The sequence below is a fragment of the Girardinichthys multiradiatus genome, chromosome 9 (genome assembly GCF_021462225.1).
Source record: "Girardinichthys multiradiatus isolate DD_20200921_A chromosome 9, DD_fGirMul_XY1, whole genome shotgun sequence".
Taxonomy (NCBI): domain Eukaryota; kingdom Metazoa; phylum Chordata; class Actinopteri; order Cyprinodontiformes; family Goodeidae; genus Girardinichthys; species Girardinichthys multiradiatus.
The window spans coordinates 38,776,293-38,793,889 of record NC_061802.1 but is presented as its reverse complement, the minus strand read 5'-3'; the positions used below and the strand labels follow the sequence as shown (position 1 = coordinate 38,793,889).

The following is a 17,597-nucleotide window of genomic DNA, read 5'->3' as shown; positions in this document are numbered from 1 at the left end:
GATGTGATAAACCCATGACACGCAAAATGACATTGACGAAATAAGAATTGCTCTTAAGAAGTCATAATTACAACATGTAGCTACAGAACAGCCACTGATCTAAAGTACGATGTAAGAATTCTGATGATCGATTAATTAATATTTATCAAGAATTATAATATAAATTCATAATTTGAAAAAGAATAATTTCTTAACCAAAAATCATTACTTACGAATCGAAATCAGAGATGTCCTCTGGTGTTGTAATTATGGCTCAAGGCCTTTGATAATTAGAATTATTAAATTCTCAGTAATAATTGATAACTATTACTAGATGTCACTGTTTAATCAACTGCTTCACCGAAGATGGGGGAACTTTGACCTTATTTTTACAGACAAATCTCTCTTGCTCAAAATAAACACAAACGCTGTCTCTTTATCTATGTCAGTGGCGATTGCTCTAAGACTGCAAGGGAAGCTCAGCTTCCCCTAAAATCTCAAAAACAATAAGTGATCAAATATATACTGTTGTATGTACATGTCATTGACTAAATATGCGCTACAACGCGCTCAACTTTTGTTCAAAATTAGCTTCTTATAACTGGTAACGACGCAGCTTTCCTCTCACTCATTCCCGCAGCTTCACAGGGCTTTAAACAGTGAGTTCAATAGTGAAGCAAAAATGCTGGGCTTTGTCCCGTCCATCGGACGCTCAGCTTCTGCATGATGATTGAATGATCTGTCTGAGGCTGAATCTCTTTTTGATTGACAGCGAAATGAGCGAATGAGCGAATCAACGATCTTGAAATTGAGCTTCCCCTCCTTGAAAGACCAGTATCCACCACTGATTTACCTGAATATGTATTAAATAAACAGCCCTGATACATCTCGCTATTCTGATTCAGTAATCTTCCCTTAATCAAGCATGCAAAAATTCTACACAAAAGGGGTAAAATAACTAACTAAACAAGTTAAACAAAATTGAGTGTGTATGAAGTCAAACCAGCAGTTATAGCAAAACAAGAGAAAATATGGTACTAAGCAAGGCTTTGGGAGCGGCCTGCACCAAGCTGCAGTCATAAAACCCCCAAAGTTGGAGCTCAGTGAAACATAAAAGGTCATAAAACCTTTAGGCAACAACCAGTGGAAAAACACTAAGAGTGAAGACAATGGAACTGTGAGTGTTCCACCATGAAGTTCTAGCAGTCCAACTTTAAGTTCACCTGAGTCTGCGCTCAGGTGTTCAAACACAGTGAGACAAGCACAGCTTCAAAGTGTGGTGGCTTTCAGAGTCCAACAGCAATCAAAGTTTTAATAAGACATTGCATACACACACCACTTAGAACACATTGTACTATAAGTGGCAATTCTAAATCGCCCTAAAATCCTACTCTATCCTGCCGAAGCTATTTCTAATAGAAATAAAACAAAACGGGATTACTTGGTGTCATCTTCTCTGGAGCAGGGGAAGAGGGGGGAGTTTGTCATGTGTCCGTAACAAACTCAAAGACAGCCGCATTCCTCCTTTGGCAATAGAGGAAAATATGACGGACTGTCAGCAGTCGACTGGAACAAAAAAACAGAGGAAAATTTCGTGCAATTCCTCCTGGGAGTTGTGGTAGCAGACCATACTGGGGTATATAGTAGCAGATGACACTGGGAGGTATAGAAGCAAACAAATGGTCCAACAACGATGACAAATTTGATAGGTCAACAATCTCTGTTTTATAAATTTTAACAGCAAACTTCAATACTGGTCCAACTGAAGTCATTTTCATTGTAAAATAACAGAAACATTATTTTCTACAAAATTGCCTATCTTTGAAATTATTCAAATCCATCCTAACAAATGCTAAGAGCTAGAAGAGAAGATGAGTTTTCCTCATCACCACACACTGACATAGACACTAAACCCCACACTGCCTTCAAATCTAAAAATCAATGTGTGCGTTTATATGTGTGGAAAGGTGAATGTGTTCTGTGGTGTAAAAGTGAGTACATTTAGAAAAGCAATATAGTTTATAGCTGTAAATATGCATGCATAGCAGGTTAAAATATGAGTTTAGACTTTTCATTAATAAATAAATAAATAGTAGTGGGACATTTTAAAATATATAAATACAACAACTTTGTGCAATGATACATTTGGCTTCACAATGCCAAGCAGGAAAGATGTCAGCAATGACATTTGACAAGCAATCTAAAAACGGTTGCTGTGATGTTCTGTAGGATTTAGAGTTTCTGTGTTTGCATTTCTGTTTCAGTGTTTACCATTTTCTGTTTGTAATCGTTTTCTGTTTGCTGATGTAACCAGTTCCTTCCTTCAGTGTCTCAGCTTCCTGCTCTTCCTAAGCTGTCTCTCATCCGCCCAGTAACTCACCTCAGTCAGAGTCAGACCCTCTGGTTTTGTTGCCAGCTTACCATTACGTCCTGTACTTGTGCACATTGACCCCGATATGTTTGTCTCTGGGTATAGTAAGACTAAATAAATTATTGTATTTTTTAGGGACTTTATATCATAAACTAACACCAAGAATCACATAAATGTGAAAGTAAAGAAGAATGTGACATGATTTTAAGTTTTTTTTACAATTAAGAATTTGCAAAGTGTTCAGTCCTCATTTCTCTGATAACCCTAAATGATATCCAGTGTACCCAACTGCCTTCAGAAGTTTCATTCATCTGAATAGAATCTATCTTTAATTTAACTGTAATTGAGTATAAATCTAAACCAACCATGAAACATGGTGGTGGCAGCATCATCCTGTGGGAATCCTTCTTCACTGGGGACATGGAAGCTCGTTAGGACAATCTAGAAGAAAACCAGTTAGACTAAGGATGTCCAAAGTGGGGCCCAGGTGCCATTTGTGGCCCTCAGATTGATTTTGTTTGACCACAAGACCACAATTCGAGAACTCAAAATGTTGGTAAAGAAAAGTGTCGATAAATGTCAACACTTCATTTTTTATTAACCACATTATCGGCCTTCAATTTAATCTGAACGTAAACATCCAGTGACTTTTACTCAAAAGCAAACTTGGCTGCATTTACTTATTAAACTTGGCTAAATAAATTAAGAGGTTTTGAAGAAATAGTGACTGAATGAGCTGAAGCTGCAGGAACACACCAGCCAGCCGCACCCTGCAGGGAGAGACGGTGAGAATTTGTGGGAACATTTGAGAACAGATTTTCAAAGGCACTCTCAATCAAATCTGACTGAGTTTTTCGCTACTCAGTTATGCAACACTTTGCAATGGTCAGACAAATCAAATCGCAGTGAAACACATTAAGGTTTGTAGTTGTAAAGTGATAAAATGTGAAAAGGTATGAGTACGGTAAATGCATCTTCATCTTGTGTGTTTCCTGTTTTCTGTAAAACATTTTATAGGAGCAAAGATCTTTTATTGTAGGTTCACAGTTTCATGGTTAATTATGGGTTGGACTTTACACCAAGGATACAGTTTGCTGTCGCTGGAATGTAACCTGTGTCAGCGTAGTATCTTTCTAATCGCTGAAAAGCAGGAATCACTATGAAGTGGTTCAGAAATTTTCCAAAAAGCTGTCACGGTGAGATGAATGATTAACTTCAAATGCACGTCTTATCTGGTCAAAGAGATTTCAATGATTCACCGAGATTTTCTGCTGTCTTTCAGATTTATTTATTTTTTTGAACCTGCAGGGCTGAAAGGAATGTGTTAGGTGTGAGCTTTGAATGGGATAATAATTCAAGATCAGAGCTACCAGCAAGGAGAACCAGAACAGTACAACCTATCTCTGGCAAAAGAACAGAGCTGGGTCTGACTCAAACTATAATTAGGGTGAGTTTTATCCAAACCAAGTTTTGGCTTCAGAACAAATAAGGCTTAATTTTTAGTAAGCAGGTTTGGTTGGATGCCGTAATGCTTTTCCAGTTTTCTCTGAGACAGAGCATGTTTTCTAGAATACAGGCTGAATACTGCTAATTTTTATCAACCGTCTGGAACCTTGGGTCACACACGCTGCTGTGCAAAGTAAACTGAAGCATTGTGGTTCCCCCCACCACTCCCCCAGCCCCTCCCAGCCCCTCTCACTTTATTAGCAGACTCTAGCTCCTTCAGGAAGTCCGAACAAAGAGCAGCACACTTTTCCTCAGAGGTGGACAAATAAGTTCAGGTGTGTCCAGGATTAACCATTAAACATAGACTTTATCCACTGAAGTTTCTGCTGACCTCCTAGAAACACAGAAAACTGAGAGTTTCGCCTGCTTTGGTTTGTTTCACCTGGAAACATGTTGGAAAAGATCTTCTTCTTCCTCTGCTTTCCATCTGTTTTGGCTGAAATGCTCTGTCAACCAGGTGAGTGATTAGTTAAATTCAAACTCTTCGTCAAATAATCTCCATTTGAGTTTTACATATTACTGAAATTAAACTAGTGCACTATTTTACATTAGTCTTTATTCAGAGACTTTATTACCTAGTTTTTTGTCCAGTCAGTATGGAATTCAGATTTTAATCAATTTTACTGGAACACACAGATTAGGGACATAACTCAGAGGTTTGCCTCTTTACAAACAGTTGCATTGCTTGTCTGCAATGATGCCAAAATCCTTATTGGTTCATAGTGGCACTGTAGGATTGATTAAGTCTGAGCAAGTGGAATTATGTTGAATTCAGCTAAAGTGCTTGAATGTGGACTCAGAAGATAATAGACCCACTGAAGCTGGGACAGAAATTTAAAACATCCTTTAAAAATACTTCTTTTTTTCCTTCAGATGCTCCAGAGGGCTTCAATGTTCGACTCAGCATCAAAACTGCTCTGGGAGAGGAAGCTGTATGTACATATTTCAATTTTAGTGCACCTTCTTCAAAAAGACTTAACTCACTGAGAACATTCAAATATATATAAATATCCTGCTGCACCAAAGTGTCTCCATGAACTTTAATTCTTATCTGTTACATCCTGAGATAAAAACTGGATTCTTGAGGCATTTGATCAACAGAACATGCATACCAATCCAAAGATTGTCTGCCTCCTGTTGGAAGCAGACAACCTGAGGGTATATGCTCAAATTGTCACGATGTGGTTAATTCAGTCACACTGACTGAATTAACTGGAAAGGAAACAGAAAATAAACTAGTAAACAAGAAGAGTGCAAAGGAACAAATAATAAAACACAATTAAACACAAAGATACTAAAGAGAAATAAAACTAGAGAATCCAGGGAAGACCAAGAACTATAATAATTACAATAATAATAATATTGATAAACCACACAAAGTAATAAGAAAACAACCATAAAAAAATAATTTAAGAAGTAAACACTAGGAGGCAGAAGAGGGAGAAAAGAAAACATGATATAAAAACCAAAATAGAAACATCTAAGCAAAAGGTAAACAAACACAAAGCCACAAACAGAGTCCAAAAATGTCACTCCGTGACACTAATACTCCCCTCCTAACATTGGGCATCCATGGACACCTTTTTCACAACCATTTCAAGTTGGCCAGTCCTTATTTTCATTTAGCTCAAGAAATCTATTTATCAGTCATTAATCCTGTCTGAACTTAATCTAAACATACAGGTCCTTCTCAAAATATTAGCATATTGTGATAAAGTTCATTATTTTCCATAATGTCATGATGAAAATTTAACATTCATATATTTTAGATTCATTGCACACTAACTGAAATATTTCAGGTCTTTTATTGTCTTAATACGGATGATTTTGGCATACAGCTCATGAAAACCCAAAATTCCTATCTCACAAAATTAGCATATCATTAAAAGGGTCTCTAAACGAGCTATGAACCTAATCATCTGAATCAACGAGTTAACTCTAAACACCTGCAAAAGATCCCTGAGGCCTTTAAAACTCCCAGCCTGGTTCATCACTCAAAACCCCAATCATGGGTAAGACTGCCGACCTGACTGCTGTCCAGAAGGCCACTATTGACACCCTCAAGCAAGAGGGTAAGACACAGAAAGACATTTCTGAACAAATAGGCTGTTCCCAGAGTGCTGTATCAAGGCACCTCAGTGGGAAGTCTGTGGGAAGGAAAAAGGGTGGCAGAAAACGCTGCACAACGAAAAGAGGTGACCGGACCCTGAGGAAGATTGTGGAGAAGGGCCGATTCCAGACCTTGGGGGACCTGCGGAAGCAGTGGACTGAGTCTGGAGTAGAAACATCTAGAGCCACCGTGCACAGGCGTGTGCAGGAAATGGGCTACAGGTGCCGCATTCCCCAGGTCAAGCCACTTTTGAACCAGAAACAGCGGCAGAAGCGCCTGACCCGGGCTACAGAGAAGCAGCACTGGACTGTTGCTCAGTGGTCCAAAGTACTTTTTTCGGATGAAAGCAAATTCTGCATGTCATTCAGAAATCAAGGTGCCAGAGTCTGGAGGAAGACTGGAGAGAAGGAAATGCCAAAATGCCAGAAGTCCAGTGTCAAGTACCCACAGTCAGTGATGGTCTGTGGTGCCGTGTCAGCTGCTGGTGTTGGTCCACTGTGTTTTATCAAGGGCAGGGTCAATGCAGCTAGCTATCAGGAGATTTTGGAGCACTTCATGCTTCCATCTGCTGAAAAGCTTTATGGAGATGAAGATTTCATTTTTCAGCACGACCTGGCACCTGCTCACAGTGCCAAAACCACTGGTAAATGGTTTACTGACCATGGTATCACTGTGCTCAATTGGCCTGCCAACTCTCCTGACCTGAACCCCATAGAGAATCTGTGGGATATTGTGAAGAGAACGTTGAGAGACTCAAGACCCAACACTCTGGATGAGCTAAAGGCCGCTATCGAAGCATCCTGGGCCTCCATAAGACCTCAGCAGTGCCACAGGCTGATTGCCTCCATGCCACGCCACATTGAAGCAGTCATTTCTGCAAAAGGATTCCCGACCAAGTATTGAGTGCATAACTGTACATGATTATTTGAAGGTTGACGTTTTTTGTATTAAAAACACTTTTCTTTTATTGGTCGGATGAAATATGCTAATTTTGTGAGATAGGGATTTTGGGTTTTCATGAGCTGTATGCCAAAATCATCCGTATTAAGACAATAAAAGACCTGAAATATTTCAGTTAGTGTGCAATGAATCTAAAATATATGAATGTTCAATTTTCATCATGACATTATGGAAAATAATGAACTTTATCACAATATACTAATATTTTGAGAAGGACCTGTAAATCGGGCCCAGTTGCTCCATTTGATCAACCTCAACCACCTTTCAACTGCATTTAGACACCAGTTAACTTCTTTAAGTGACCAACTATTCTCTTTTCACGTTACAACCACTTTTTAAAGTTATTTAGACCACTGATTTCCAAGCTTTTCAGTTCCAGCAGCTGAAGAATTAAGACTTGGCATTCATTTGTAGGGGCTTTTTCTTCTCTTCTACCATGTATAGTATAAATGTGTTTTACCATTTTTAATGTTTCATTTCCAAAAAGCAAATGACCTTATTGTGTACAACCCCACACTTCACAACCTCCCAACCAACCCTTATTCGGCTTTAGATGGAAGTCATCTTTTCTGTCTGTGCAACATAATATTCCTTAAGGAGTCTGATCTGAATAATGAAACTTTTCAGAATCTTAAAAATAAATCCTATGCAGCAAGCACAGCTCAAAGTCTGCTGGGGAGCGACTATAAATCTTTGCCACAATCAGCCTCAGAGGCTTTTGGCGATTTGTCAAAATTAGCTCAATCAACCAAGGTGGTTTCTGTTACTGCATATCAGTCATTAAATCATAGCCTAAATCACATCTCAGTCTTGTCTTTACCTGTCAGATAGTTTCTTCTTTTAATTAGTTTCTTCTTTTAATTTAACCTTACCAATTTGTTTTAACTTTTCTCAGTAATGCTTCTCTGGATCTCATGTGGCTCATCCAAAATGCAACTGCTAGGCTTCTGATTGGATCCTCCTAATGTCAGCCTACTGATCTCTCACCACTGGCTCCCTGTTCAGTACAGAATACAGTTCTGGGTTTTGGTTGGGATGTTTGAAGCACTGCATTGTTGGGACCACAGCCATGGGTACAACATGATAAGAACTTTTCTGGAACTTTCAAAATAAATCGCATTAACCTTCTTCCAGCACAGGCAGAAACGGGGGTAACAGCGAACTTCCCGTGACGTCACAGTCCGAATAAAAACCCCGCTTTTGCAACAAACTGACCTTTTTCATGCAGGTTCCCAGTGGAACTGGACGGAGGGACACAGCGTGTTAATGTCTCTTTGCTGGAAAATAGACATAACTCTTCAAACTGGATCCAAGAGTGTCATACGATCCCACGATCATATGCACTAAGTTAAGTAGGAAGGAATTGCTGTTTGTGTATCCGGTATTTGGCCGGCACATGGCTGTGGTCCCAACAGCATGGTGATGCTGCTTGATGCATTTCTGTTTTGTTTTTTTCTGTTGTATAAATCACTGTGTGTGATCTCTCTCTAAATCAATGCAATAGAGCCTTTGCTGTCTTTGCGTTTCTGCTTACATTCTGTTGACTCAGTGAACTTGCTCAAGAAGCAGCAAACTCCTCTGTTTACACTGGCATTGGGTAGCATTGTTTCTTATTTAAATTTCTTGATTTTATTATTTATCTATATCACTTATATTACAATTTGATTTCATATTTTTATATTTGTCGTCGTACTCGTCGTTTTCCGCTTATCGGGTCGCGGGGGCAGCAGACTCAGCAGAGACGCCCAGACGTCCCTCTCTCCAGACACCTCCTCCAGCTCCTCCAGGGGGAGCCCAAGGCGTTCCCAGGCTCACCCGAGAGACATATTTGTGTCTTTTTTATTTTGCTATTAAATCTTTTGTAAAGTTTATCTTTAATAGCACTATATAAACAAAATGTACTTACCTAGTCTAAAATTAATGATTACTTTATGCATTTGTGATGTTTCAGATAATAAATAACTTATATTTGTAATAATGTATATTTTTTCCTTTAGAAAAGAAATGATTATTTTGAGCCAGAAACACTGAGGAATCATAAGGCTCTGACCAATGCCTGATCCTTAGGATGCTCACCTTATAAAAATCATGATGGGGATCAAAATCTTTTAGCTAATTACAGCAAGTGCATCCATCTGGAAATGAACCATATGTTCTGTTATCTGCACACAGTTCAAAATCCAGCATCAGAGCTAGAACGGGGTTACATAAGAGAAACATCGGTGGAGGCAGCCCATGCATTGGAAGAATGCTGGATCTGTTTCTAATGAGTTCTACCTTTTCCCTTTATGCGTTTCTCATTTTGTGTGAGATGACTTGAAAAAATAAGCAAGAAAAAATAAATGTAATGCGCATGGCATGGGTAATTTGCACATTTGTGCACGCAGCATTAAGGCTGAGCAATTTGACGCCATAAACACAACATGAACACAACAACTTTATAGCAGCATGTGTTATGACCAATGTAAGCACTCAAGCAGAAGAAAATAGAACAAACATGTCAAAGGAAGTAATGAGCTGTTGAAAAACTGAAATCTTCTGAAGTACCTTTCACAGCGAATGGTAGATGTCTTCCTCAAGAAACCTAACATTTTAAGCTTTATTGGGAGAGCAGATGATGTAGAACAGCTTTGTTCCTGTGTTTTTTTGCTGACATAAAATGTAAAAGTAAAATAATTTTTTTAAAGACTGACCAAATATCTACATATCCTGAATTTGGATCATTGTGTTTGCACTTTCCTAAATAAAAGTGCAAAGACATTTCCTAAAAAATGTAAAAATCAATTTACTCTTTTTTTGTTATTCAAAATAATTTTATTGGAACTTTTAATTGTATACAAAATTGCTAAATAGTCAGCATTGAAACATCTACATGCATGTAAAGGTTGAAAATGACATTGACAAATTAAATCAAGAAACAGCAAAAGAATCCTTCTCCCATCACTGCCGGAGTAAGAAAGAAATCAACCCACTATTGAACCAATCAACCGCATCACTTCAAGTAAAAAGAACAATAGCCTTGTCACAGAATATGAAATAGTTTTAGGAAAGGACCCCAAACCTTCTGAAACTTACCACCTTTATGTTGGAGTGAAATCTGACTTTCTCCATCCTTAAACTGGACTTGATGTCGATCAGCCACTGTGTGTAAGTGGGAGGAGAGGCATCCCTCAACCTGAGCAGAATAGTCTATCTGGCAAGAAGAGAGACAGAACGTATTGCTTTTTCTTGGTTAGTTTTACCATTTACTCTACAACTCCAAACAGAGCAATCGGGGGTTAGGGGTTAAATGTGTATCTGACACACATGACACTGACACACATGACATTGTCTGGAAAAAAGTCCCTCCAGAGCCCATTTAGACATGAACAGGACCAGTACGTATGGATGAGAGATGGCTTAAAACAAACGCTAATTTTTATTATGTTGTTCATATTACAGTATGAGTGGAATAGAAATGAAAAGTTCTTCTTCCAAGCTGCCATTGCTTATGCCATGAGCATTCACCTGAAACAAGAATTTAGGTAAGAACATCTCCACATTCTGGTTTTTGGGTTTTATTTAACCTTTATGAGATGTCTGAGTCATGGTTTGTGTGGTTGACATGGTGTTTATTGTCTTGTGGTCCTTATCCAGCGTGTCAGATGTCCTCGTGTGTAATGAGACTCCCAGAGTGTCCTTTTGGTTTGTGGTTACGTCACCTGCCAACCCGCTGCTCCTTATAGACAAAGCAAATGTGGAGATGGCTGTCAGGTAATCACACATGATTCAGAAGTGTAGTTGGCTTGTTTAACCATTTGCAGACATTAATATAGGAAAACACATGAATTTTTCTCCTCACTATCAGATCAGAAACTTTGAGTGATCTTCCAGAAGCTTCATATAATAGTTTGCTGGAATTTTGGCCCATTCCTCCTGACTGAATTTGTGATTTGTCCCTCCAAAACATTGGCTTTGTTATTGTTAAGCCACTTTGTAACTGATTTGATGGTATGCTTAGGGTCATTGTCCATTTGGAAGACTTATTTGTGCCCAAGTGTTAAATTCCTGACCGATGTGGCTTCCACATTTTCACATAATGTTATTTTATGATACTATCTATTTTGTGAATTGCACCAGTCCCTCCTCCTGCAAAATATCAACAGAGCATGAGCTGCTTCTCCTGTGCTTCATAGTTGGGGACTTGCAAGCATTTACATTTTTCCTTCAAATGTAACATTGCTCGGTTCAGTTTTGGTTTAATTAGACCACAAGATGTCTCCAAAAATTAAGGTCTTAATGACTTCTACATCTCTGAGTGGCCTTTTATCTAATGGGGGTACAGCACTGGACTTGTTTCACAAGGTCTTTTGCTTCTGTTGATTTGCAAATTTCACACCAAGTCACCTTCCTTCCTAATGAGGCCAGAGGTCACGTGTGATATTATTTTGCAATTCTAATATTTATTATAATTAGAAAACAGTAAAAAAGTATTTCTGAGATCAGTAACATACACGAATGTAGGAAGACTGTTTTTTCTTTCTTTCTTTCTTTCTTTCACTGACATCTCTTTCCCTGGCTACATTCTCCAGTTTATTTCATTTTGGGGGATTACAGAAGGGATGTACAAACTCTCCAGCATGTTCTGGGTCTGCCCACCTTATTTCCCGCCACCCATGAAGATGCCGTTTAAAGTAACTTAAATCACCTTTCTTTCCCATTCTGATGCTCGGTTTGAACTGCAGCAGATTGTCTTGACCATGTCTACATGTCTAAATGCATTGAGTTTCTGCCATGTAATTGGCAGATTAGAAATTTGCTTAACGAGCAGTTGGACAGGTGTACCTAATAAAGTGGCCTGTGAGTGTATAAATGTGCAGCGCTTAACCTTTGAAGTCATTCATTGTAAGTTTGAAAAAAAAAAACTTGAATCTGAAAAGTAGTTTTGAACTTTTTTTTTTACCAGTTTCACATCTGGTTTTTTTTTCAGTTGCAAAACTTTTTTTTCCAGTTTTCAGATTTTTTTTGGGCAGGTACAAAAGAATTTTTCAGGTTCAAATATTTTTCTTTTGAACAAACTTTTATTTTTAAGGTTCAAATATTTTTCTTCTGAACAAACCTTATTGCCCCAATTTAGCTCCATACACCGTCTCACCTGTTTTTGCCTTGGAATTTGATCTACTTCTGTTTTCAATGTCTGTCTGCTTGAACAGCAAAATGAGACCTATGATCTATTTGCAGCAATATTATGCAACAGAAATCTAAGTATTGGGCTACAAATGTCTACCTTACTTTTGTTTTCTTTGACTGAATGGATATTATTGAATCAGTCAGAGGGGACGCGATTTATGAAGTAATCACTTTGTCTGGAAAAAAATCCTTTGAAACTTTTTTTTTCTTTGCTCAAAAGAAAGTCCAGGAACCGTATCAACAGCGCCCTCCTGCTCTCTGATACAACTATGGAGTTTGTCGGCGCACTGCCCACCCTGGCAGCCCCCTTCATACCTGCAACCCCTCCGTGGCTCATCGTGTTTGGGGTGGTAATAGGTCTGATTGCTGCCGGCATCGTCTTTCTGCTTGTCTCCACGGTGGTGCAAAAGAAACGGTAAGCTGCTGATTGTTGATAAATTAGGCTGATTGTTCTGATTTAATCTGATAACTGAGTCTGATCTTGTTTGGCTTTTACTCCAGCAAGAAGAACCAGAAGACAGATGAGGAGGACGATGATGAAGAGGAACGGGTGAAAACAGTGGAAAACCGAAACAGAAGTGATGGTGTTTATAACGCTTCATTCTCAGATGATGAACCAAACACACAAATGTAAAAAAAATCTACAAGATGAGTCCTTCATGTAAGGAAAAATAATGTTAAGCTGCAGCCTTTTAAAACCCGTTGGACACAGTAATGTTTTAGGAATGTGAAAAATCATGGTACAACCATGATACTGATACTGCAGAACTGATTATGCTTCTATTTTTATTCTTGGATGTTATCAGCAAAGCACTTACTTTCATTACTGCCAACCCCAGCACATAAACCCTTGTATAATTTGATACCTGTTCTTTATCAAAACATGTCTTCTTATGGGCGATGATACCTGGATTTATATGAAAGATTTCTCTGTGACACGGTGTCTGTAGTTGCATTATAAAAGAATACCCTTCATAGCAAAACAATTAACAATAATAATTTAAGACAGGAAATTAAAGAGCTTAAACAAGCCTTGGTTTTCAGGTTACTGTCATGTTACAAAAACTTTGTGATTTAATTAAATTTTAATTCAGATTTTATGTGACAAAACAACAAAAGCTCAGTCAGATTCAATGGAGAACATCCGCAAATTTCACTTTTCAACTTTTGCAGACTAGGCCATTGTAATACATGAATGGTCTCGTCTAAACCATTCTGTTGTAGCTTCGGCTGTATGTTCCGTAGCTTTATTTATTTTCCCATCAATGTTGACAAGCATCCCCCATAGCCTGATGCTGAAGATCACAAATAAATACACTGTTTGTGGTTGTCATGTTACAACACGTGAAAAAGTTGAAGGGGTATGAATACTGTTGTTAGGCACTGTGTAAACCAGAAAGAGTCTAAGTGAGTTCAGTGAAAAAAATTGTATACATCTTCCGCTACAATGCCCCCTGCTGTTCATTTGTGAGAGCGCATTATAAACAGAGAAACCCACCTGACTTAAAAACATGTAAAAATTGAACATAACTCAGTTTCTATTACTATTATTATTACAACTAAGCTATAACAATTATTCCGTGACCCTGTGAAAAATTAACAAAATGAGAAACAACAACAAATGTGAAATGGAAACAGAATGACATCAGAAGATGTCGGATCATTGCATAAACATCATTGCACCCTAGCTTCTTTTCCCAAGTCAAGAATCACATCCTGGACGTTCAGCAGTTTTATGCCAAAAGGGATTACTCTTTGGCTCATTTTGAGGACTGTGACGACTAACCTTGACTAGATGTTCATCCAAATTAAATTCTGAGTCAAGAACTGTTTGAGAGCCTGGTTCAGAGAATAACTGGGGAGGCAACATGAGAGTGTCCTAATACAGTGGCATATAACTCCGGAAATCAAATTATTCATAGATGCCAGCAATCTGTTACTCCAAAAACTCCATCTGCAGCTTTGTTTAACAGTGTGTAGCTTTGTCAAGCTCTACCAGAAGGAATAATATGACATTAGAAATGCCCAACCTGAGGCACGGATTCAACCTGGGTTGTGTGGATGACTTCCTAATGTTTGAAGAGCAACTGATGTTGTTTCTACTGGGATTCAAAAGATGTAAAATAATATCCAGATTTTTCCAAATCCCAATTTAAAGTAGATATGGTTTGTAACCCAAGTAAAAACTAGTCATAAATTGTTCTATTTGTTTTACAGTTTTTTAATTAATAATAATTTTTTAATCCAGATAAAATGTACTCTTTTATAACCTGCGTCCAACCGCACATGCCTCTGTTGACATCACTAAGGGCATAAGGCAACTGAACAGATCTCTTTATAGCACATTCATTTGTATTTTCTTGTATAATCTAATTCATCCTTTAGATGTGTTCTGTATGTCTACATTAAATTATCTGAACCGTATGTGAGAGTGCTGCATGGCTTTCAGGGAAATGTGCCCATAATAAAACACATGGAAGAAGAGGACTGGAAAGGGTAGGTTTCATAATCAAACATCTTCAGTAATCTTGTGAAGTTACAAAAACCACAGGGTCTGGTTCATAAGTATCATTAATATGATTTTCAAATAAAGATTTCTCCTGCAGAACTATTATATCACTCGCTGTTATGAATATAATGGTCTATATCATCACCATCATTTCAGTCAACACCAGAGGAGAGAAGTAAGAAAGCAATCCCTTCACTTGGCAGTCTGAAAGAGAGAAGTTGTCTAGAAGTTAGATTAGTGAGATCTCAGGCTGCTGTACCATCAAATAATGGAACTATTTAAAGGGTTAGTTCAAATTTTTAAAATGAGGTTCAGCAAAATTAATATCGGTAATAGTTCCCTTACCTGCAGAAGGAAGATGTCATCACTGTGAGCTTGTTGGAAAGGAAATCAATTCTGGTGGTGGAGGCTAACAGGCTAGTCAGATTTATGCCATCTGTTTTAGTTACAGTGCCTTGCCAAAACTTTCGGCCCCCTTGAACTTTTCAACCTCTTGCCACATTTCAGGCTTCAAACATAAAGATATAAAATTCAAATTTTTTGTGAAGAATCAACAAGTGGGACACAATCGTGAAGTGGAATGAAATTTATTGGATGTGTTAAACTTTTTAACAAATAAAAAACTGAAAAGTGGGGCGTGCAATATTATTCGGCCCCCTTGAGTTAATACTTTGTAGCGCCATGCTTTGCAGCAATTACAGCTGCAAGTCGCTTGGGGTTTGTCTCTATCAGTTTTGCACATCAAGAGACTGAAATTCTTGCCCATTCTTCCTTGCAAAACAGCTGGAGCTCAGTGAGGTTGGATGGAGAGTGTTCGTGAACAGCAGTCTTCAGCTCTTTCCACAGATTCTCAATTGGATTCAGGTCTGGACTTTGACTTGGCCATTCCAACACCTGGATACGTTTATTTGTGAACCATTTCATTATAGATTTGGCTTTATGTTTTGGATCATTGTCTTGTTGGAAGATAAATCTCCGTCCCAGTCTCAGGTCTCTTGCAGACTCCAACAGGTTTTCTTCCAGAATGGTCCTGTATTTGGCCCCATCCATCTTCCCATCAATTTTGACCATCTTCCCTGTCCCTCCTGATGAAAAGCAGGCCCAAACCATGATGTTGCCACCACCGTGTTTGACAGCGGGGATGGTGTGTTCAGGGTGATGAGCTGTGTTGCTTTTACACCAAACATATCGTTTTGCATTGTGGCCAAACAGTTTGATTTTGGTTTCTTCTGACCAGAGCACCTTCTTCCACATGTTTGGTGTGTCTCCCAGGTGGCTTGTGGCAAACTTTAAACGAGACTTTTTATGGATATGTTTGAGAAATGGCTTTCTTCTTGCCACTCTTCCATAAAGGCCAGATTTGTGCAGTGTACGACTGATTGTTGTCCTATGGACAGACTCTCCCACCTCAGCTGTAGATCTCTGCAGTTCATCCACAGTGATCATGGGCCTCTTGGCTGCATCTCTGATCAGTCTTCTCCTTGTTCCAGAAGAAAGTTTAGAGGGACGGCCGGGTCTTGGTAGATTTGCAGTGGTCTGATACTCCTTCCATTTCAATATGATTACTTGCACAGTGCTCCTTGGGATGTTTAAAGCTTGGGAAATCTTTTTGTATCCAAATCCGGCTTTAAACTTCTCCACAACAGTATCTCGGACCTGCCTGGTATGTTCCTTGGTCTTCATGATGCTCTCTGCGCTTTGAACAGAACCCTGAGACTATCACAGAGCAGGTGCATTTATACGGAGACTTGATTACACACAGGTGGATTCTATTTATCATCATCAGTCATTTGGGACAACATTGGATCATTCAGAGATCCTCACTGAACTTCTGGAGTGAGTTTGCTGCAATGCAAGTAAAGGGGCCGAATAATGTTGCATGCCCCACTTTTCAGTTTTTTATTTGTTAAACAAGTTTGACACATCCAATAAATTTCATTCCACTTCAAGATTGTGTCCCACTTGTTGATTCTTCACAAAAAAATTGAATTTTATATCTTTATGTTTGAAGCCTGAAATGTGGCAAGAGGTTGAAAAGTTCAAGGGGGCCGAATACTTTCGCAAGTCACTATATGTTTAGCCATTTTAAACTCCAAAATGAAAATATTATCAGTGAGATAAAATGTTATACACATGTGGTACCCCTCGGTTAATTAAAGAAAAACCCACAATGGTTAGAGAAATAACTTGAATCTGACAAAGGCAATAATGAATAAAAATTCTATGAAAATGAACAAATGAAAGTCAGACATTGCTTTTTGAAACATGCTTTAAGAATTATTTAAAAAAATAAACTAATGAAACAGGCCTGGACAAAAATTATGGTACCCTTAACTTAATATTTTGTTGAACAACCTTTTGAGCCAATCACTGCAATCAAACGATTCCTATAACTGTCAATGAGACTTCTGCACCTCTCAGCAGGTATTTTGGCCCACTCCTCATGAGCAAACTGCTCCAGTTGTCTCAGGTTTGAAGGGTGCCTTTTCCAGACGGCATGTTTCAGCTCCTTCCAAAGATGCTCAATAGGATTTAGGTCAGGACTCATAGAAGGCCACTTCAGAATAGTCCAATGTTTTCTTCTTAGCCATTCTTGGGTGTTTTTAGCTGTGTGTTTTGGGTCATTATCCTGTTCCAAGACCCATGATTTGCGACTGAGACCAAGCTTTCTGACACTGGGCAGAACATTTCTCTCTAGAATCCCTTGATAGTCTTGAGATTTCATAATAACCTGCACAGATTCAAGACACCCTGTGCCAGATGCAGCAAAGCAGCCCCAGAACATTACAGAGCTTCCTCCATGTTTCACAGTAGGGACAGTGTTCTTTTCTTCATATGCTTCATTTTTACGTCTGTGAACATAGAGCTGATGTGTCTTGCCAAAAAGTTTAAATTTTGTCTCATCTGTCCATAGGACGTTCTCCCAGAAGCTTTGTGGCTTGTCAACATGTAGTTTGGTAAATTCCAGGCTGGCTTTTTTATGATTTGTTTTC

General features: G+C 38.6%; 1 protein-coding gene across 1 annotated transcript; it reads left to right on the top strand.

The window, feature by feature from the left end:
- The first annotated feature begins 4,080 nt into the window (after positions 1 to 4,080).
- Positions 4,081 to 14,519, top strand: cltrn (collectrin, amino acid transport regulator). The gene is made up of 6 exons (XM_047374784.1): positions 4,081 to 4,313; positions 4,730 to 4,788; positions 10,368 to 10,450; positions 10,563 to 10,679; positions 12,316 to 12,510; positions 12,597 to 14,519. Exons 1-6 carry the CDS (start codon positions 4,247 to 4,249, stop codon positions 12,727 to 12,729), a joined length of 654 nt encoding a protein of 217 aa, XP_047230740.1. The 5' UTR covers positions 4,081 to 4,246; the 3' UTR covers positions 12,730 to 14,519.
- The last annotated feature ends 3,078 nt before the right edge of the window (positions 14,520 to 17,597 follow it).

Bases quoted from the DNA above. Each gene is read 5' to 3' on its own strand.
- cltrn (XM_047374784.1), top strand. From the start codon at position 4,247: ATGTTGGAAAAGATCTTCTTCTTCCTCTGCTTTCCATCTGTTTTGGCT. The intron at 4,789-10,367 runs GTATGTACATAT...TTCATATTACAG, and splicing joins CTGCTCTGGGAGAGGAAGCT to TATGAGTGGAATAGAAATGA. The intron at 10,451-10,562 runs GTAAGAACATCT...GTCCTTATCCAG, and splicing joins CACCTGAAACAAGAATTTAG to CGTGTCAGATGTCCTCGTGT.